The sequence below is a fragment of the Cupressus sempervirens genome, chromosome 9, assembly GCF_028749045.1.
Source record: "Cupressus sempervirens isolate cs-2001-9-10 chromosome 9, ASM2874904v1, whole genome shotgun sequence".
In the NCBI taxonomy this organism is placed as follows: Eukaryota; Viridiplantae; Streptophyta; class Pinopsida; order Cupressales; family Cupressaceae; genus Cupressus; species Cupressus sempervirens.
The window spans coordinates 332391748-332414646 of record NC_143126.1 but is presented as its reverse complement, the minus strand read 5'-3'; the positions used below and the strand labels follow the sequence as shown (position 1 = coordinate 332414646).

The window sequence follows — 22899 nt, the reverse complement described above, 5'->3', positions numbered from 1 at the left end:
ATCATTTTGATTTTGAAGGGACCCCTCCACGAGGAATCAAACTTCTTATGCAATCCTTTAGGTTCTCTTCTTTTATCCCACAAAAGTACCATATCTTTGATAGAAGAGTCTCATTGTCAAGCTCCTTTGTCGAATATCTTCTTTATAGTTCTCTAATGCCTTGTAATTGTATCCACCACCTTTTCCCTTTCTTCTTTTAAATAATTTAGGTACACGATTCTCTTTTCAATACCAGATTGAAACTCCTTATCCTTAATCGCCTTGTGCAAGTTTAGGGCATTGAGTTCTAAGGGAAGAGGGATGACTGCATATACTCCATACAACAACTAGAATGAGGACATGTCGATAGCTCTTTTCTAAGTAATCATATCATCCTAAAGGCATCATGCAACTTCTTGTGCCAGTCTCTCTGGTTCTCATCAACTGACTTCTTCATAATATTCACCAAGCTTTTATTGTTGGATTCTACCTGATTGTTCTGTTGAGCATAATAATCAAATGAGTGGCTGAGAGTGATGTTATTCTCATAACAAAACATGGTGATTTTATCTGAAGAGAAATAACTAGCATTATAAACAATTAACTTTCTATGTACCCCCAATCTTACCAAAGTGTTTTGTTTTAAAAATGTGCACTACTTTAGAAGTGGTTGTCTTGGTAGGGGTTACCTTGATCCATTTAGTAAATTAATTTGTGGTAATTAGGATGTAGGCACGTTCACACTTCTTTAGAAATTGATATAAGTTCCCATATTTCATCTTGGTATCCTTCACTCAGGATAGTTGACTCTGAATCATAGGTTGTATGTGGAGGAAGAAACTGGACCAAATAGTGTACTAGAGATTTCAAAGAATGATACTAAAAAATCTATCACTTGAATGATATATTAATTTGGATGAGATGTACATTAAATGAATCATCATTCTCCCTTGAAAATTGTGCAACTTTCGTGCCAAGTTGTAGGTAGAAAGGCAAGGAATTGACATGGAAAAAAGGGCAATACTTAAAAGCAGAGTCGCACTAGAACTTGGGACCCAACGGTCGCTCAGGCGCCTAATATCTTAAACTTGCAACTAGTGATCAAGGCATTTATGCTTGCGAAGACTTCCAACTGAGCGATCAATAACACAAACAAATTGTTAGGGGATTGATGATTTAAGAAAGATTGTAACTTCGTGATTACTTTGAAGAGACCATACTCGACCACCAATTAGGTGAAGGACCGAGGCCACAACATGTCTAGTAGAATTTCTTTGCTAACATTGATGTAAATACATATATAAAATGTCTCTTCTTTTAGTATTTAAATAGCTACATCTCAAATATACAGCTATTAGTTTTAATTGAATCTACAAATATGAAGAACTAATTCTTTATTAAGATTATTCACTTAATATTAAAGAAATATATGTATAAACAAACATTAAATCTTAAAACTAAGTTTTAATTGAATATACAGTACAAAGAACTAATTATTAATCCCTGCCTATCTATAGACAGGGAACTAATGTTCCTAGTGGTGGTCACAATTATTTTTTACAATACTTCTTGATGAGTTTCTAAAATTTAAAATCACTTTATTTTTAAATTAATTTTCAAACCAAAATTTCTAATTTTTGATTGGTTAGTTGTAATTTAGCCAGAGGTTTTTTTTTTTTTTCACAATTAGAGGAAAAATCAATCTCTAGAATGTTCTTGAAAAATTGTCAAAAAAAAAAATCTAAAGTTCACACATCTTCTACAACCTTCTGCAGATAATAGGAAACAAGGATCAATGAATGGGCAAAGTGATCATTCTAGATCAACAATTGAGAACAACATGATTTGAGATCAAAAGCCCTGCCTGCATGCATGTCTACATTGACTCAAGGGGCAATATCTGGTTTGATAATAAAAGGCACATCTTCACCTCGAGAGAGGACATAGTTGATTCAATACATGCTATTTCTGGGGGTTATTTATGCTTGGATGAAGAAGAGGAAGAATGCTCAGAATCATTGAGTAGAGGTTTGGGGGATCAAATCCTACTGATGCTCACTTTTGGGCATAATGCTTATCAAAGGGAGAAAAAGCCCTCTCTCCTAGGGTTTGTTTGTAGTGGTTACTTGTCCATCGACGAAGAAGGTAAATATTGTCTACAAAAGAAGCCATGTAAGGATGACAAAAAAAGGAAGAGTTCTACATTTTCACTTTTCCATGTGACACAACTCTAATATGAGATCAAGACCCCTTCCATGCCAATCTCCACAAGTATTGCTTACAAATGTCTAGAAGAAATCAACAATAAAAAATGATAATAATAACATCAAACAATGCACTTTGTTCCTTCTGAGCTCACATGTCATTGCCGCTTTGACTAAAATTTCAAAAAATAAAACCCCCAAAAAAGCAAAAAGTTTTGATTTAGAATCCAAGTAACTCTTTCTTTTTTGGGTGGGGGTGCGGGGGAGGGAAGGTGGGAGAGTGATTTAACAGAGTTACCTAATGTGAACAAATCAACATATATCATTCTTCAAGACTTTGGCATGCTATAAAATATCATTTTTTTGCGCAATAAGAGAATGAGATGATCTACAACACTTTCTGCAATAAGTTGTAGGCAACAGAAGGGAGGCCAATTTGGGGAAATGGCTAAATCCACCCAATCTTTGTTCTCCAAAATGGTGGAGCCAAATGTGATATTCCCAACCCTTCATTCCTCTTCTCTTTTGATGCAACTCTTCATATTAATGATGAGGAGGGCCTTAGTACGTCTAAGACTGCAACGATAGAGGCATTGATTCCTCTGCTCCACTGCATTGAATTCGTTCTCTTTGATATTGTTGCTTCCATCAACTTCTTTTGTGAATCCTCTAAAATCGCCTCCATCTCTTTACTACAGCCTGCGATTGGCTATGTTGCAAAGCAATGCATGCTTATTTAGGTTTGAAAGAAAATCTGTGTAGAATTAATATGTGTACCCCTTGAAACCACAAAAAATCTGTGTAAAAACACTACTATAGAGGACGATGTCACATTTACCATGCCATTTTCCATCGTGGTCCTCACATCATCCATCATTGCATTTTGCAACAACAAAAAACACAGAACAAACATTCTCACCTACCCTTCTTACTCCAACTTCTTAAATTCAATTAATAAGCTAATAAATAAAAAGCTCTAAAATAAGGGAGATAAGCATGTACACCTTTCTTCGCCATTTGATTGGTTGCACCTATGTAAATATCTCTCCTATATTTTCAATTATATATGGAAAAATTGAGAAATTCAACGAAATTTGTTGAATTTGTGTGATCTAAACAATGGTTACTTTGTTATTATATTTTAAATATAAACTTTTAATTTTAATGTATTTATATAAATAAAGAGTTAAAAATAATATTTGCTATCTTAATTTAAAAGTTTTTTTCAAAACTATATTTGATGCATTTTTTAATTAAAAAATAGTAGTTTTTACTTATCTATATTATAGAAAAATTTATTCATCAATAAATATTAAAAAAATAAATAATAAACACATCATACTAAAGGTAGAATTTTCAATGAAATGATATTAAATTGAAATTATAACAAATCTTAGGTTTTCGTTCTTATATTTTTCTATGCCTTTGAACTCTGCGTCAACAAACACATATCAGATATCATTCTTCTCAAACGAAATTGCCACAACAAAGGTTCACTACATGCTAACCAAAGAAATACAAATAAGAAAAAAAAGATAAAAAAGAGCAAGCAAGCAGAGACTCTAACTCTTTTTAGAGCTCTTGTTTATTAAGACTAATCATTTAATATTGAAGAAATATATTATTGTTGTAAACAAACGTTACATTTTAACACTAGCCAAAAATTTCCTCCGCAAACCCGTTACACATTACTGGTTATATATGGCATTGGCAATGGAGCCATAAATTTGGGGAACCATACCTAACGGAACACTCCCGTTTTTTTGTGCTAAAAAAGATGTTCACAACAAGGTAAATTTATCTGAATTTATGGCTGGACATGGCTGGACAGCCACTAGCGCTATGTACTAGTCCTTATATAACGTGTCAAAGTCAGTCTGCAAATGAAGAAATGTGCAAGGTACCACACATGAGACGGCTCCATTATCACAGCGGGCACAGCGAATGTAATGCGTCTACAAAATGATAGCTTAGCTTTTAGGGGAAGGCCTACGCTTTAGATAGATAGATAGATAAAATTTTAACGTTCACGAGGCCAAAAATAGCCTATGGGACAGCAAGACAACTCAAGCAGACTTAAGTAGCGCTGTTCGCCTCTTGTGTAGACTAATGATGAGCCCTCCCAATTGCTCAATGTACTCTTCGTTGAACAGGTTATGCCAAGAACTGTCACATATAGTATCCGCAAACTTATCCCTGCTATCCTTGTAGGCCTCACATTCTAGAATAAAGTGCTGTTCAGTTTCCACTTTCCCAGAATTGCAAAATCTGCAAATTCTCTCTTCCCAAGCCTCCTTTGGCCTCTTCCAACGCCCGGTCTCACAACGAAGTTGGTGAGAGTTGGTTCTCAGCTGAGCAATAAGAATTTTAGCTCTCCAAGAAATGTTGGCTCCTATGTACACTTTTTCGAGTTGATCACAAGTGGGGTTGAACTCATTTATATCATATAGTTTCTTCCTCCCAATCTCGCTTCCCCAATTTCTCTTGTAGAATTTCTCCATAACAAAGACCTTTATTTCTTTATTACTTGTGGGGCACATATTGAAATGAATATTCCATTTACTCATCCACTTGATGTTTTGTTGCATCCATGTCCTTTTTTGCTTACATAGTGTGTCACTAAAGACAACTTTCGGCCATCTATCCTCTTCCATTTTTTCGATTCTTTTTAGATAGCTTAAAAGGCGAATCATAGCAAGTGCCTCAATAGGCGCAGCCCCCATTTCACTTAGTATGATGTCATATGGAACAGTGCTTTTAATTTTAAACTTGCTTGTAATGAAGCGCTTTTGGATTCCTTTTATGTGTGGGGACACGAGGAGCTCAAAATCAAATAAGTTATTATAACGATTTAGCGGTTTTTAAAATTTGTAGTAAAGCAATTTGGCATTAATTAGGTAGCGATGATGGGATGGGGAAGTGGGAGTGGCAGGGACAGAGAGCCAAGTTTGCGCTTTTATTGCTCGAGGCAGCTTTCTCAGCTTTCAAGTCAGGGACGAACGTGAACTTCAATCGATTCAACCAAAAAAAGGCGACAGACAAGTTTGTTTGATTTTCACATGAAGCGAGTACAACATCCAAGGTCGTTCATGGGGTGATTAGAGATCAATGGAGTCAAATATGAAAGAAGAAGATGATGTGTGCAGTGAGGAGAGTAGTACGAGTTCATCTGGAGAAGGCGGGGAAGAAGAGGAGGAAGAAGAAGAGTTGGCTCTGTTTAAGAATATGAAGGCTCTGGAGCGGCAAGAGTTCCTGCATCGCTTCTCCGATGACAGTGATGAATCCATTTGTAAGTAAAATCTGTTTGTGAATTGGGTCAAATTCCAATGCCTTTAGTTGGCCTATTTTGGATAATGCATTTGAGGTTTCTTTTTAGTTTTATATGGGTGGGAGTTAGAATCTGGAGTTTTGGAGTTATGAGCAGTGGGTTTATTTGTTGCAGCTATAAAACTGGGGAGCTTTTCCAGCTTCAAGTTTTACTTGTCGGGAAAGCATGCTGATCCACTCAATGCAGACACAGGAAGGACCGATTATAACTGGTGAGTTTCGTTTGTTGGTGTTGGAGCCATTCTTTTTCTCCCTATTGTTTAGCACTTTGTTTAATTCGATCATCAATAGTCTTGGAAGCCAAGGGGTTTTCTAGACTTGCGTCCTGCCTCGCCTGTGGTGGGTACGGCCTAAACAATGCAGCTTCTTCACAACAGGAGCATGCCTTGAATTTACCACTAAGACCATCACATTCTGGACAAGTTGGCACTGGACATTTTCGGGTTTGTAAATCCTGGGGGAGGTTGTGTTGCATTTTGGGTCACGCTCCACAGTAGCACACTGAGTATGTGCAGCCCAGGGCAAATGTACCCAATTCAATATCGTCATTTTCCACTTGGATTATGAGTTGCTGGAACCAGCATCGATCACGAATGTGATTGCATTTGCTTCTGAAAGCCTTTCTTCTAGTGACATGGAATAGAGAACTATCTTTGCTGACCTTTATGAGTAGCTTTGATTTTTGATATGTATCGAGGTCCAATTGCATACTATATTTGCTGTTAGCTTTCTCAATGAATGTAGATTTTTTTTCTATGACCATTTAATATGACGGTGTACACTGTAGAATCCACAGTTGCATGTTTCTACTATTAATATGGTATCTGAATTGCTATTTTTTGGTACATATTTTGCATATTTAGTTTACAGGATATTTTCAGGGCGTCTTTTCTTCCAATCCAACAATTTACTTTGTGAGAAAAAGTTCTGGTTATGATTCTGTTTATTTTCCCTTTTTAGCCATTTCAGGTTAGACTGATAGGGTCAGATTTGTTTGTGTTGGCTTTATGGCATTTCCAAACAAGTCGTCGCGGTGGACGACTCTTACTCAAATGTTCGACACTCCCTTTTGGAATTGAACTCGGGCCCTAGTTATAGATAAAGTCAAGTTTCTAATACTTTTAAAACCCAAACGCTTGCGTCATTATGTTGGAGGTTTAATCTACATGTGTGAAGCGCTCAAGGCTGGCGGTCAGTCGTAGAGTGCACAGAAATGCAGATGGAAGGTCGTATATTTGTGTTCTTGTCAGTGCACGCCTTAAATATTTTCTTTGTTAAAATTGGTTACCGAGTGTGTGGTGAACTTTGCAAGCAGCAGTAGATTACGATATTTATATCCCCCCCCCCCCGTTTATTTGGATGTTTTTAGTAGATAATAAAAACTGGAAATTATTGCTATTAGGAAAGTCTTCTGTAGCTTTTCACGGGAACGATTGTTATATTATTTATTTGGAGTTTCAGAGACATGTTATTCTATTTATGAGATTGATTTTTGATTGCAGGCTTCTAACTCCACCAGCCACTCCACTATTTCCAACATTGGATAAGAAGACTCCACATGTTGAGATTTCTGAGAGAAGCAAACTGCAGAGAAAACCTAGAACCAGTCCAAGAATATCAATGGTGAGTCTTTTGTAAAATCCTGTCCAGTCCAAACAGTAAATATGCTTGGCGCATATACTTATCTTTCAAATGTTGTTTACTTTTGTTTTGCTTACAAAAGGTGCTTCTTTAGCGTGTTCTTCAAGATGGGCTGTTCTTTATCTGTTTGGGTACGTGGTGATTGAGAGCAATTTTATCCCAGGATGATCAAGGCTTTTTGCTATGTTACCTTTTCTCTTTTGACTATGTTGATTGCTATAAGATTCATTCACATTGTTTGCCATCAGTTATTGTTGTGTCTTTCCACAGTTTCTGTTATCTAATCACCATCTGCAAAATGTAACTTATTTCCTCGGTCATCCTTACGACATTGCATTTTCCCTATTTCAGACAGAGCCTAGTCCAAGGAGGACAAGAAGCAGTTCTAGTACACAGCATTCAAGTCTACTTTCTTCTTCGAGCAGTGTCACTAGCCATTCGAGAGGCAGAGCAGCATCATCAACTCTATCTTCCAGAGGGAATCCCAACTCCCATCATTCAATTTCTACAGTTAGGTCATCCACTGATACAATCAATTCATCTGCTGCTTCGGCAAGGTCATCTACACCATCCTCAAAAATCTCATTATTGACATTTCAGAGGTCTAGCACAGGTTCAACTTCCAGTGGTTCTCCATCATTGATAGGAAAAGCTGCACCTTCACTGCAAGGAAAAAAATGCCAAGCCTCCTGCTCGGTACAGAAACAGTTGCAGCATATGACTAGTCCCTGTTCTGTCTCTCAGCCCCCTCCAAAATTAATTACAAGAACATCAGATCATAATCTCTTCCTTAAAAGGGGCTCATCACTGGTCTCAAAATCCAGGCGTCAGTCTGCATCTCCAGCCTTAAGTGACAGAGGAGAGACTGAAAAGAAATCCAGGCACCAATCTGCTTCACCAACCTTTTTGAGAAATGGTGGCTCATCAGAAAACCATGACCGTGATCCCTGTGTCTCCAAAAGCAAAGGCCACAGAATGTCATCAAGCACTGATGTCAGGACAGATCCGGTCCTCAAAGTTAAACAAAGGTCATACACAAGTAACAGAGTCCAGTCACCGTTGAAAGGTGCAAGAAGATCAGAATCTGCACCAATGGTTTCAAATGTCTTAATGTCCAAAAGGTGTCCAAACACCAGGACACAACAAAAGGTATGTCTCATGATTTGTGAAAATTGTTAGCTTTATGAGTTATTAGTGATTAGCAACATTCAAAGGCCTTTGCAATGCAGATATCTGATTTTCTATGGTTGCACAGAGAATTGTATACATGCACATGATATTGCATGCATCTACTAAGCTTAAAATTCGGTGGGTATTGTTCACCATTAACATTATTTTGTAGAAATTGATTTCAGTAGTCACCAGAATTTTCAGCATAACAAAGGGATGCTTACCGGGGTCTGACATGGCATCTGGGGCAGAGACAAAATGGTCCTTTGCTGTTCTGTGGGAACAAGGGTGCATCCTTGACATTTATACACCCCCTATTCTGCCTCTGTTTTGAGAATGTCCAAATGGCCCCTGTGTGTTTGTACCATAGTTCAAAATCTCGTTCTCTGCCACTTATTGGAATGGAAAACTTTGTACATTTGAACCCAAAATGAATTTAACCCCCAAAGGTTTTTAGCTGAATTGATGAACCTGAATTGGAATCCTGACCAAACCTGGCAGCACAAATATATAGTCAGTGCTTCTATTCTATTTTGTCTAGGAATCAACAGAGTAGTGGCAAATGCAAATACAATAAGTTAAGAGGGTGAACTAATAATCCTGATTGTAAAACTTAAAAGGAGTGAATCCTAGGGGTGCCAAAGCTAGCAACAACAAGATTCTAAAATGCTAAAATGAGAGACAAAAGCCAGAAAAAATAAATAGACCAAAGTCAACTCTTACGCTTAGTAATGGAGGCAAAAGTGTTGTAGATGAATGTTGCTAAACTTCTTAAGAAATCTGAATTCTTCACAAACACTTGGTAAAAATGCTGGTAAATTGCTCAAAGTGTTGGAAACAATTGTGTAGAATGTTGGAAAGTACCAAAACCTGATAGAATGCGAGAAAACTTGTATGCAATATATTCAAATAAATCCAATGGAGGAATACATAGGAGTTGGGAGGTCATATGGATTTGCTCAAGGATATTCACCTACAACTTGAGTACATGATAGGTAAGGAAATATTCAGAACCAACCGGAGAATCACAAATTGTCAGGGGAAGCTACAGTGTCCCAGTAGTGTTTGAATATTGCTAGCTCAACAAAGGTCCAAACAGTAGAAATAAACTCTGATACTGATTCGTGGCCTTGCTCCCTAGCTTCCGCATCCGATACGGACGGATGCGGGAAGCCTCCGGATGCGCTGCGGGTGCTGCCCGTAAGCCACCCCTAGGCATCCGGATGTGGGTGGAAGCTGATACTCAGCTTCCACCTGCATCCGGATGCCTGCGGGTGGCTTCCGGGCAGCATCCGCAGGGAATCCGGGAGCATCCGGACGCATCCACAGGAGTTAGGCGGAAAACTAATAAAATAAAGTATATTTTAACTTAAAACTATGAAACAACATGTGACTAAAAGCATTTTTTACAATAAAACCCTAAAACGACCCTAGAAGACAACATAGAAGCATTCACAAGAGTCATTTTAGAGTTTTGTTTGCACCTATAGCCACTCCTTCATTGTGAAGCTAAGTTCAGCATTTTCGAAGATGATCGATCGAAGAGGGAGAGATAGCTTTTTCAAAGAAGTTTAAACCATTCAAGGTAAGTGATCAATCCTTTTCTTGAGTATTTAGATGAATTTTTTTGAGTTTTTGATGATTTTTTTAAGTTCTTGAAGATTTTTTTAAAGTTTTTTGTCAAATTTTTTTTTTTTGAAAGATATGTAGAAGCAACTTTGGGTATCTATTTTAGTAGTTTTTCTCACTTCTTTCCACTTGTATGCATAATCATTGATGTTCATCGTTGTTAGAAACTAATTAAAATTTATTTATTTTCTTATAAAATAGGTTGCAAAAAACTAGGCAAGAATGGATACCGGTGGTAGTGCTATTCAAAGTTCAGTGGGGGGCCAAGGAGGGGAAGGGACTGATAATTTCAAAATTGATGTAGGTTCTCCTTTGTGGAGACATACAACACGAATATCACAGGTTTCAGGAGGTGGCTCATACTATTGGAAGTGCAATTATTGTTAAAGTAACAAAGGAAAACCTTTCAATAGCTCATATTCTCGAGTGAAGCTTCATTTTATTGGCCTTGCTGGCAAAGGATTTGGAATGTGCAAAGGCAAAAATGGTACTGGGATGACTAGCGCGGAAATACTTTCATTTGTAAGAGAACAAGAAGCTGCTGATGCATTGATCAATAGATAAAAAAAAAGCTACTATCAAGGTCCTTCCTCAAAGAGCAAGCCAAAGACACCCACTGAACCAATGGCATCCTCCCAACACCCATTCTTGCAGGTACTTGTGCCAGAAGAGGATGAGGAAGAAGTGGAAATTTCAACTTGTAAAAGAGGCCCATTGGACACCGCATTTAAAATGGAGGCAAGAGACCGCGCTGATGAAGCTATTGCACATTGCCTCTATGCGAATGGGCTTTCTTTCAACTTGGTGAGATCACCATATTGGAACGAAATGGTGGCAGCAATCAAAGAATCACCAGCTGACTACACAAGCCCGGGCTATGAAAAGGTGTGTACAACTTTATTGCAACAAGAGAGGGCACATATAGAGAGAGACCTTCAACCAATCAAAAAATCTTGGAAAACTTCAGGTCTAACTATTGTGTCAGACGGTTGGAAGGATACAAGAAACCGGCCATTGATTAATGTGATTGCAATTTCCCCCAAAGGGGCAATGTTTTTGAAGGCCATTGATTGTGAAGGGCAAGTGAAGGATTCAAAATTCATTTCTAGAATTCTCATTGAGGCCATTGAGATGGTGGGTAGCGAGAATGTGGTACAGGTGGTCATTGACAATGCCAAAAATTGCAGGGGTGCGGGTGCTTTAGTTGAGAGTCGGTATGACCATATTTTTGGGACTCCATGCACTGTTCACTCCCTTAACTTGATCATGCAGAGGATTGACACTGAAGTAGAGTGGGTGAAGAAAATATATGAAGAGGGGGAGGACATACAGATGTTTGTGACCAACCACCACATGTCACAATCCATTTTTAGAACATACTCCAAATTGGAGTTGCTGAAGGTAAATTAATTTTTTTAAATTACTAAGTTTCATGGTTTTGTAATTTAGTTAAAAATTAAAATTTATAATTATATTGTCAATTGACATATTGTTAACTTGCTTAGGTTGCTGAGACCCGTTTTGCATCTCATACAATCGTTATGAGACGACTCAAGGTAAAAGATGCATTAAGTCAAATGGTCATCGGTCATCAATGGGGTGTATGGAAGATCTCAAATTCAGAAAGAGCACAAAGGATCAGGAATTTGATCTTGAATGAGAGTTGGTGGGCTCGTGTGGCATATGTATTGGATTTACTGAGCCCATCATGACTATGCTCTGTTTTGTTGATACAGATACACCTTGCTTAGGGGATGTGTATGATGGCATGGACACCATGGTTGAGAAGGTAAAACATTCTATACAAGCACATGAGAGTGACCCCACACAATGTGAAGCCTTATGCAAACAAGTGCAAGCAATTATCAACCATCGCTGGAATAAGATGACTACCCCATTGCACCTTCTTGCATATGCCTTATCTCCTAGGTACTATAGTGAGGAGATAGCTGGTATGCTGGGTAGAGTTGCACCATTTGTGGATGAGGAGGTTGCTGAGGGGTGCCACAAAGCCCTTTCAAGACTCTTCCCATTGGAAGAAATGCATGAAAAAGTGAGGGAAGAATTTGGGTTGTTTGCTTCGGGGTTAAAGCATTCTCCATTTGCACTAAAGGACCAAAATAGAATGGGAGCTATCACATGGCGGTACATGTATGGTCAACCTTTCAAGCATCTTCAACCTCTTGCAATCAAAGTCCTATCACAAGTAAGTTTTTTATTTTGTTTTGTAAATTTGTTTTAAAATTTTATGTTTACACTTGCATTGTAGAATTTAGTGTTTCACACATTCTATAAAATTAATTTGCTTTTCATTTGTATGTTTTGTGACAACTATATAGGTTGCTAGTTCTTCTGCTGCTGAAAGAAATTGGAGTACATACTCCTTTATCCATTCAGTGAAGCGCAACCGGTTAGGCTCCAAGAAAGCTGAGGACTTGGTCTTTGTCCACACTAACTTGCGTCTTTTGTCACGTAAGAATGATCATTACAAGGAAGGGGCAACAAAGCTTTGGGATGTAGCCCCTGAGTGTGCAGATTTGGATGCAACACTTCATGATCTTGTTACAGTTGGAGACGGTGATGATGTTAGTGTGGCACGTGGTGCATCTAGCATAGGTGGAACCATGCTTGGTTCAAATGATCTTTCAACAATTGGAGATGACAATGAGAATGTGGATTTTCTTGCAAATCCCTATGATTCAGAGCCAGACTCTGATTGATTGAATCTTCAGATTTCAATCATTTACCATGTTTTTAAATTTTATTTTGTTGGAATCTTGAACATGACCTATTTGAACTTATTGTTTAAGAGTCAAGACTAAACGCTAATGTTGGACAAGCACATATTGATATTGATATATGAATATCATATGAATTTTGAAATATCTTGAATTTTGTTGAAGGGTTCAATTAACTGTTAAGTATCATAGATTCATAGTCATATTATGCCTTATCAAATGATTTGTTTTTGTATATTTCTTGCATTTCGTTGCATATGTTAATATATATATATATATATATATATATATATACACGTTTCCTCCCGCATTCGCATCCAAAAAAAAAAAAAATCCCTGCATCACGTATCCGCTTCGGAATTTGCATCCGAATCGGTAACTTAGGAAATAAACATGCAAAATATAGTTGTAACATAATGTCTGGGAAAAAAGACAATGAAAGGCAAGGCCTTGGTACCATGGATGGAGAAAGGTTAAGGTTGAAAGGAATCTGAAACATATTAGGGGAGACAAACACCAAAGTTAGCTTCTGGTTCTAGGCTAAAACATATTGTGCAAAAGGAATGCAATGCCAAATGTATAGGATGAGAGAAAACTACAACGAACTTAAAGTAGATCTTGCTCTGCCTAGACTGACGAACATTTGGTAGTCTATGTCTCTCTATTTGATCTTCCTGATTCTGCTGCTACTTTCGTCATCCTAGCAAAGGATTTAAAAGGAGTGAGGCCTTTACATTAATTGCAAGTTGCTGTTTGAAACTTTCATTTTAAACCTAATCCATATATTTTTGGGATCACAAGGTATAATCCATATATTTTTGTGATCGCTTGGTATAATCCATATATTTTTGCGATCACATGGTATAAAAGATAGATAATGCAAGTTTTTCTTTCAATATAAATTTAGCTAAGACACATTATCTACCTCCATCTTATGTACGTCTTGCAAGGACTGTACTGATTAAATTTCCTATCATTAAAAACCTTATGATCGCATTTCATATTTTACTATCACAGATTCGCATGATTTGTTTGATATACCCCTAGGATACCTATCATTAAACACCTTATGATTGCATTTCATATCTTACTAACACAGATTTGCATGATTTGTTTAATATCCCCCTAGGATATTATTTCCAGATTTTACCACAACAAATTAAACAAATATTTTGTATGCTATTTATTTAAATTTGTCCAGCACAATGTACAGGAAATAACAAACTGAAATAAAGAGTCTAAAATAAGATATGAATATTGCGTTTAAATCTTCAGTGGAGAAACAAAATATCCAATCGTAGCCACAACAATTACAGTCAGCTTGGATAACCAGAAATACGAATTTGAATCACAAAGTGAGACACCTAGCAATAGCTCCAATAGACATTGGGTTTCTGGCTACTGCCTCCGAGCTCGAGGGTTTCCATCCTCAAATCTGCTGAAAGCCAAAGTTTCCCAGCATTCTCCAAGAGAATAAATGAAACATAAAACTAAGCATGTTGAAATGAATCTAGCATTCTTCTTTTAAAGCCCAATGCAGTGTCTCTTCATTATCCCTTTGCTTGTCTCTTCATCTCCTTTCTTTTTGTCCCCTTTTAAGATCCCCTTTTTAGAATTAAAACAATTTTATTAATTAAGCTCCAAATAAGTCATTTTAATACTCTATGAAGTTGTCATTTAATTTTCTAATGTCCCTAAAATAGGGATATTACAATCCTCCCTCCTTAGAAATTGCCTGTCTTCAAGCAATCATGAATGTGCATACCAACACTAGGATCTCATATGAATCTGCAAGCAACTCTATGGCACAATCTAGAATGACTAGAATCAAAACTTGCCACTCTGTGAAGCAAAATGTTTGGATGCAACTAGTTTTTCAATAAGATCTTTGGATCACAAGGCAATCTAAAAATTTTTGCTTCACCAATCCACTGCACCACTCTCAAACCAACACTATGCCTCAAGCCAACTCATCATGATCCATAAAACAAAGTATTGGTCATATCAACACCCAAATCCTAAGCCAATCTATCGATTTGACTATAGGAGCAGAAATAGATGTCTATGATTATACCAAACTGAAAATCAGATTCCAACTCAATTTTAGGGTCCCAAACCTTACTATTTCCGCCAAGCACAATGCCGCAATCAAGAGCAATGACATCACACAACTCGAAAATTGATTGTCATATGTATTATTAGCACCCATTTCCAACAATGGGTTATCAATGATCACTTCGAATTTAGTTTCCCCTCATGTTCACACAAATCAAAGAATTGATGCTACGATGTATATCAATATCCGATGTTGTGTTAAGAGGAAGATATGGGTGCTTTGCCTAAGTGCACAAGTTTGGCAGCCAAGGGGCTGCCTTCCCTCAAGCTCGATGTGTCAAACATGGTTGATAATGCGGTTAAAATGCTAAAGTGTCACACACTGATCGATGGAATCCTTGGGAGGCTCATGCCCTAGGACCGAATTCGCACTTGGATTGCAGACAACTGGGGGTGCGATGGAGTAAAGAATTCTTTTACGCCGAAGCACTTTTTTGTGCTTAAATTTGGTGCTCAGGACTTTTGCGATAAGGTGTTGCATACCATGTCTTTGTTAGAATCTGAAAAGATTAATAACCCAGAAAACTAGTGCAAAGAATAAATATTTAAGCTACGAATGCAAATGATACAAAATCAAAATAGCAACACAGAGTTGGTCTCCAAGAGAGTAATGCAAATGCTAGAAGCAAAATAGCATTAAGAGGATGCAAAAACAAGAGATACAAATACAAGCCAGGTAGCATGCTTATATAGGCTAGGAAGAGGGAGGAGGTGGCAACACCGACCAATGAGGAGCAACCATCTATTGGACTAAAGATAGCAAAGTATCTTCCCAAGATAGCTAATGGATGCTCATATGTAGGAAGGTGACACCTCACAACCATTCACCTAATAAGACATGCTTTATTAACCTAAAAAGCGAGATTATTAAAAGTGTAGGAAAAACCTAGCAATATAAGGAAAAATAAATAACCTACTAGGAAATAAAAAACTACACTAACATCCCCCTATAAGCGAAGCTTAGGTGGATGTAGAAATGGGTCTCGACAAGTCAAGCTTGATGAGGTACCCATGTACATAAGATTCCTCCAAAAGAGAGAGGAAAGAGACCCCCCAAAAAAAGTCAGGACTCCAAGTGAGAGGAAGAGGCCCCCCCTAAAAGATGAAGCATCCCGCACCCCCAGCAAAGCTCGCAAATGAAGGAACTTGCTCTCAGTGAAGGGTTTGGTGAAGATATCAGCAACTTGCTCGGAAGTGAGACAACAACGAAGGTCAATGATGTGACCATGAATGAGCTGTCGGATCTAGTGCATGTGGACCTCTATGTGTTTGGTCTGCTGGCGATGAACCAGATTCTGTGAGATCTGAATGACACTTTGGTTGTCACAAAATATGACTGATGGCCGTCTAATTTGGATACCAAACTCAGTGAGAAGATGTTGAAGCCAAATGGCCTTAGTGGTGGCATTTACAGCCCCCTGATACTCAGCCTCAGTAGAAGATAGAGCAATAGTAGATTGCTTTTTGCTCGACCAACAAACAGGACCTGAACCAAGTGAGAAGTTGTACCCCTGAAGTAGACTTGCGATCTTGAAAATCACCTGCCCAATCTGAATCTATGTAGCCCACCAAATCAAGCTCAATACCTGTTGCGTAGTGAATCCCACAACTGTGAGAACCCTGAATGTAGTGAAGGATCCGCTTGGCTGCTTTCTAGTGCAGCTCATGGGGCTCCTGCATGAATCGAGAGACCATGCCTACAACATATGAGATGTCAGGTCTCGTATGAGTCAGATAAATGAGACTCCCAACAAGTTGGCGGTACAAAGTGCCATCAACAAGTGGGGAAGAACACTGAGCCTCAAGTTTGACTCCAGAAAGGAAGGGAGTCGAAGCAGGCTTACAGTCAGCCATATGAAACCTCGAGAGTAAATCTAGAGCATACTTGGACTGTGTGAATGTGATCCCAGAAGGAGACTGAAAGATCTCAATCCCAAGAAAGTAATGCAACAAGCCCAAGTCAGTCATCAAAAAACTGTCCTAAAGGGCCACTTTGACAGCCTTAATGGTGGGTGAAGAACTTCTGGTGATTAGCAAGTCATCAACATCCAAAACCAAAAATAGAAGTGAATCACCCTGTTGCAAAATGTAGACATTAAGATTAGAATGGCGTCGAGTGAACCCAATTGATAGAAGGAAGGAGTCCATCTTGGCATACCAGGTCCGAGGAGCCTGTTTGAGACCGTAGAGAGACTTTCGAAGACGACACACAAGTGAAGAATCTTGAAGGAAGCCTTATGGTTGCTCCATGTAGATCTCCTCATGAAGGTCACCATGAAGAGAAGCACTCTTCACATCCATTTGATGTACTTCCCAACGATTAGCTACAGCAATGGCAAGAACAAGTCGAATGGAATTCATTTGGGCAACTGGCGCAAAAGTCTCAGAGTAGTCAATCCCAGGAACCTGGGAGAATCCTTTGGCGACCAAGTGAGCCTTGTGTTTGTCAACTGACCCATTTGCTGCAAATTTTGTTCGATAGATCCACTTACATCGAACAAGTTTTCTTCCCTTAGGAAGAGGGACAAGATCCCAAGTGTGGTTCCTCATCAAGGAACTATACTCTTTTTGCATAGCTGTATCCCACTCAAGAATACCAGAAGCCTCATGAAAGAACTGTGGATCTGAGGCAGTAGCAATGAAGACATGTGGAGCATCTTGGAATTGTGAACGAGTCCGCTTGGTGTCTGATGGATCCCCAACCCAATCACCTGTGGATTGCAAGGTTTGTCTAGCCCAAAGTGGACCGGAAGATGGAGAATCTGGCAGGGAATCATTAACCTTTGAATGATGACTAGGAGAGGAAGGAGGTGAGTTCTCTGAATCACTCTCTGCATCGGAAGTGGAGGTAGAAGATTGTACAGGTGAATCTGACTCATCAGGAGATCTATCATGTATTCTAAGTGACTCCAATGTCAAAGTAGAAGGAGTTGGAGAAGTGATAGAAAGTGACCTTGAAGATCCCTCCTCAAACTGAACACTCCTCTCAATGAATAACTCACGTGTAGTAGGGTGGAGCAACTAATAACCCTTCACACCATCAGGATAACCTACAAATATGCAAGGTCTTCTTTGCGGATCCAAGGCCTTATGTTTCTCTGCAAGAATATGAGCCCATGCAAGAGAGTCAAAAACTCGAAAGTGCTTAACTGATGGTTTCTGACCGCTCCAAGCTTCAAAAGGAGTAACTCCCTTCAAGGCTCGGTGAGGAACACGGTTCTGGATATAACAAGCATAGTTAATGGCCTCTGCCCAATACTCTAGTGCAAGAGATCTAGAGTGAATCATACAATTTGTCATTTCCTTCAAGGCTCTATTCTTTCGTTTTGCAACACCGTTCTGCTGAGGATTGTATGGAATTGAATGCTGTAAATCAATCCCCTCTGAAGTGCAAAATCTTTCAAACCGATGGTTGACATACTTACCACCATTGTCTGTGTGCAAAACTTTGATGGCTTTCCCAAATTGCTTTTCTACAAAATTGTTAAAGTTTTGAAAATGATCAAATACCTTTGACTTCTATTTGAGAAAGTACACCCAAGTATATCGAGAAAGGTCATCAATGAATGTGAGGACATATCGGGCCCTGTTGAAAGAAGGATGTTGAAATGGACCAGCCAAATCACTGTGAACTAACTCTAGTATCTGTGAAGCTCTCCATGCCTTACTTTTGTCAAACCTTTCCTTAGAATGCTTACCAAGAATGCAACCTTAACAAAGATTGCCTGAGAATTGAACCGAAGGCAATCCTGTGACCATGCTTTGCTGGTTAAGCTGATGCAAATAGCGGAAGTTAAGATGGCCAAACCGCTCATGCCATAATTTACTCACATCATTAGAGTGAGTGAGCAAAACAGATGGAGGAGGATCAAGAGCAAAGTGAGAAAATAGATAGAGTCGTGACTGATGATCTGCTCTCCCAATTGCAACTATAGAATCACTGTGCAACTCACATATCTCCACGGAATCAGGAGTGAACTCAACCCGCTTTCTTAAACCTGTGTGAGTGATCTGGTATATTGATAGGAGATTAGTTGATAATGAGGGTACACAAAGAACATCATGGAATGTGCCATCCCCCACATCAACAAACCCTCTCCCACACACCTCAACAGGATTGTCATCACCCATCAAAATAGAAGGCATAGTACATGTCTCCAAGGATGCAAGTTCTTCCTTAGATGAAGCCATGTGGTGCGAAGCACCCGAATCAAGAACCCAAGTGGATGGTGAGGAAGCAATTGCAACAAGAGCCTTGCCCTTTCCTTTCCCCTTGCTGTTTTCTTTTGCCTTGTTAGACCCTTCATTAGAACTTTGTTTGATAGACTCAGGAACACTAATATTATTCTTCTCAAGAATGTATGTCAAGTGATCAATTTGTTTCTTCAAACATTTATGTTCATCATGACCAGGTCTTTTACAATAGGTGCATTTGACCTTTTCTTTCTTAGGCTTATTGCCCTTGGAGGATGGGGTATCAATAGTTGCTTTTGAAGCAACCGGTATTTGATCCTTCTTTTCCTCACTATTATTTTGTTTCTCATCCTTACTATTGTTGTTACTACTTTGTCCTTTTTGTTGTTTTGTGCCTTGGTTGGCAACCAAGGCATGTGACTTAGAGGACTTAAGAGTGCCTATCTGGATTAGCTTGTCTTGTTCTCGAGTGAGGTTGACAGCAAAATCATCTAAAGATGGCATGGTGAATTGAGTACCAAGTGCACCCTTAGTAGCATAGAAGGTAGAGACAAACACAGAATATTCTAAACTTAGCTTAGAGAGAATACTAAGAATCAGTTGTTCATCTTTCTTTTCAATTCCACATTGTTTTAACTGCAACCTTAGTGATTTCAATTTGGTGAAGAAATCCTGGATTGTGTTGAAATTGCCTGGACTTAAACTAATTAGTTCATTTTCCAACATATGACCCCTCATTGAATCTTGTGTGCCAAATAGTGTTTCTAGCTTTGTCCATATTTCATTTGGTGTATCCAAAGACTCAATGTGAAATAGCAAGTTAGGAGAAACAAACAAACACAATGTTCCATATGCCTCATCACATTTGTTAAACCACTTAGGCTTATCTTCATCTTTATCAGGTTTAGTTTCAAGTCCCATAGTTATCCTATTTAATCCAGCTTTCCTTAAGTGAATTGTCATGCATGATTTCCACTCAAAGTAATTGTATGGAGTTAGGATGGGCATATTTGTTTGATCCATGATGAAGAAATGCTAAAAAGAAGAGAACCCAGCCACGACAATCCCCCCCCCCCCTTTTTTACTCAATCAAAGAACCCTCCCAAAGAAATATGATTTGGCACTTTATTTTAGTGCATTTACAACTACCACTAGAAAGAAATATTTAATGGTCTTGATTTCAATGCATTACAAACCGTCATGAAGAGCATATGCTAAAAGTGAAACTTAGGCACAATAATCAAGAAAACAAATAGCACCATTGCGATCTACTCAAAAAATCATGCACTTTCAAAAAAAGAATCGCCTCGATACAAGGTCGTAGGAAAAAGTTATGATCCTTCGAAGTTTCCAAAACGAAAATTGTGCACAGTCACAGTCGAGAATTTGCAATTTATGAAAAAATTATGCATGAAAATAAAAAAGCAACTCCACTAGTGGATAGAGCACAAAAAAATAGCCAAGGTCATAACAAGAATCGTTGAAATCAGAGTCCATATGAGCAAGAACGAGGCATTTGAAAACTGTGTTCAAATCTGCTACTGCCAACGGAGAGGGGTACGGCTGTAGCTTTCCACGCTCGATTTTGCAAAATATATAGATTGCATGCAAAATCTAAAAGATACCCAGATGGTTTTTTGGGGCTGTGAACAAAACCCAGAAAGCGTTTTTCTTGCTGATGTACATAAGATGTAGTTGTAGTGTAAATCAGATGTCTTTAACAATAAAAAATGGCCCCAACAACCAAAAAACGACCCTAGCAACCAAAAGATGTCATAAAAAGATTGAATCAGCTACCTAAGTCAATAAATGGCATGCTGGAACCTCCAATATTGATTGAAAACACCAAATATGCAAGTTGGTTGTCAGATTTGAGATTGAAACTCCAGTTTTGCAACTTGTATGACGATCTCTGATCTCGGTGAAATAAAAGCCAACGCTGACTTTCTCAAGCCTGCTGGATGCGTTGGAACAACCAGAAATGTTGCCAGTATAACTAGAAATGCTGCAATCACTCAGAGATTAAAAATGTTTTTGTCAAACTTTTCTGATTCTCAAGATCATCCAAAGATGCGAGAGAAGAGCATATTGGGTTTTTCAAAAACTTACAATAAAATTTATTAGCCCCCACTGAATCTCTCAAATAAGGAAACTAAAATCTACTCTTGCACGTAGAAAAGCTCTGGTACCATGTTAGAATCTGAAAAGATTAATAACCCAGAAAACTAGTGCAAAGAATAAATATCTAAACTATGAATGCAAATGATGCAAAATCAAAATAGCAACACTAAGTTAGTCTCCAAGAGAGTAATGCAAATGCTAGAAGCAAAATAGCATTAAGAGGATGCAAAAACAAGAGATACAAATACAAGCCAGGTAGCATGCTTGTATAGGCTAGGAAGAGGGAGGAGGTGGCAACATCGACCAATGAGGAGCCACCATCTATTGGACTAAAGATAGCAAAGTATCTTCCCAAGATAGCTAATGGATGCTCACATGTAGGAATGTGACACCTTGCAACCATTCACCTAATAAGACATGCTTTATTAACCTAAGCGAGATTATTAAAAGTGTAGGAAAAACCTAGCAATACAGGGAAAAATAAATAATCTACTAGGAAATAAAAAACTACACTAACAGTCTTGAAAAATCCAATCTCAGTTTGTGTTATTTCAAGCATGGTCTCCTCACTTTGATCCTATTGCTATCAATCCCTACCCTAGTCCAATCTGGGTCTCACTATACAACCTCCCACTCAAGTTATGGTATGATCGGATCTTGAATGCTATCGGCAACTCCTTTGGGCAGACTATTGACATTGACAGGGGCTCTAACGATTTCGCTTGATCCGCCAGAATCAAGGTTTTGGTCATCTATCCAATTCCTAACTCCATTTGCCTCGCTACTCCTTGTGATGACTGGACCCATCACTTGTTCTACATGTGTTGCCGTAGTCACAAGCATCAGGAGGCGACATATCCCATCCCTCCGGCCTCCCATTGGACTCCAAAGTAGGTAGTAGGTGTGGAACGTTCTGGTGACCATGTTCTTCTGCCTTTCCATTGATATTACTTCTTTCATGGATCACTGTCCGCACCTTCCTTGTGCTCCTCTGGATTTAGTTTTAGATTCTCAGCTCCAGTCATCGCCCAAATCATATGATCAGGTGCGTTCTTGGCTGGTTGCGTCAGCTGCAATCATTTTCCTGTCCCATTATGTGGCTGTGTTGGACAAGCCCACCTGCTCTCCCATCTTGTAAGCTTCTTTCGAGGATCTGTTGCTTGCTGAAGATGATTCTGACCATAACCAATTTATTGATGAACTTGACATTATTGAGCCAAGGACCATTTCTCAGTCTGCTGTTCTTCTCTTGGATTTGTCTCTTGAGTGCAAATATACAGATAGGAAAACTAACAAGCAAAAACGGGCGGAGGACACACAAGCTGGGGATCAAGTTTTCATCAAGTCCTACCTCATGCACTCGAAGGAGGCGACCTTCGTTTTGGATCATTGACTCTTCTTGGGGCCTTTTTGTCCATGGGGTTGCTCTTAGACCTACTTTATGTTTCTTTTTGATTTGGTTCTTGTGGTGTCATCGGATTGCTCCATCACCTCTTGGCTTTCTGGGATCACTATTCAGGTTGGGTCTTTGGTTGGGCTCTTGTCATCTTTGATGTAGTTTGGTTCTGTGGGTGGCATGTTCTCAGTCACTCACTTCTGGATTGCTTTGGTTTCCATGTTTGGCTTCATGATTGGTCCCTTGGCATCTATCACATTTTCATGAGCTTTTTAGCTCAGTTTTCTTTTGTTGGCTTCATGTTTGTCACTCAATATATTGACACTCCTTATGTAATTTTTTTTTGATTTTAATATAATGGGCGCTACTTGTTTGGTGGCAATTT

At 38.7% G+C, this 22899-nt stretch overlaps 2 protein-coding genes across 5 annotated transcripts in view; both read left to right on the top strand.

Moving 5' to 3' along the window:
- Positions 1-5053: 5053 nt before the first annotated feature.
- The window catches only part of LOC149538699 (uncharacterized), a 63055-nt gene continuing 45209 nt past the window's right edge, over positions 5054-22899 (top strand). For 2 of the 4 annotated variants that reach the window (XM_089800036.1, XM_089800037.1), the window contains exons 1-4: positions 5083-5472; positions 5626-5722; positions 7013-7133; positions 7503-8300. In XM_089800036.1, the coding sequence (XP_089656162.1) occupies positions 5292-5472; positions 5626-5722; positions 7013-7133; positions 7503-8300 (1197 nt within the window). In that variant the 5' untranslated portion in view covers positions 5083-5291. Of the gene's footprint in view, positions 5473-5625; positions 5723-7012; positions 7134-7502; positions 8301-22899 lie in introns of all 4 variants that reach the window. The other 2 variants (XM_089800034.1, XM_089800035.1) reach the window with 2 other exon arrangements.
- LOC149538700 (uncharacterized) lies at positions 10159-12302 on the top strand. Its single transcript, XM_089798886.1, has 2 exons — positions 10159-11351; positions 11456-12302. The coding sequence occupies exons 1-2, from the start codon at positions 10575-10577 to the stop codon at positions 11660-11662; spliced, it is 984 nt and encodes a 327-aa protein (XP_089655012.1). The 5' UTR covers positions 10159-10574; the 3' UTR covers positions 11663-12302.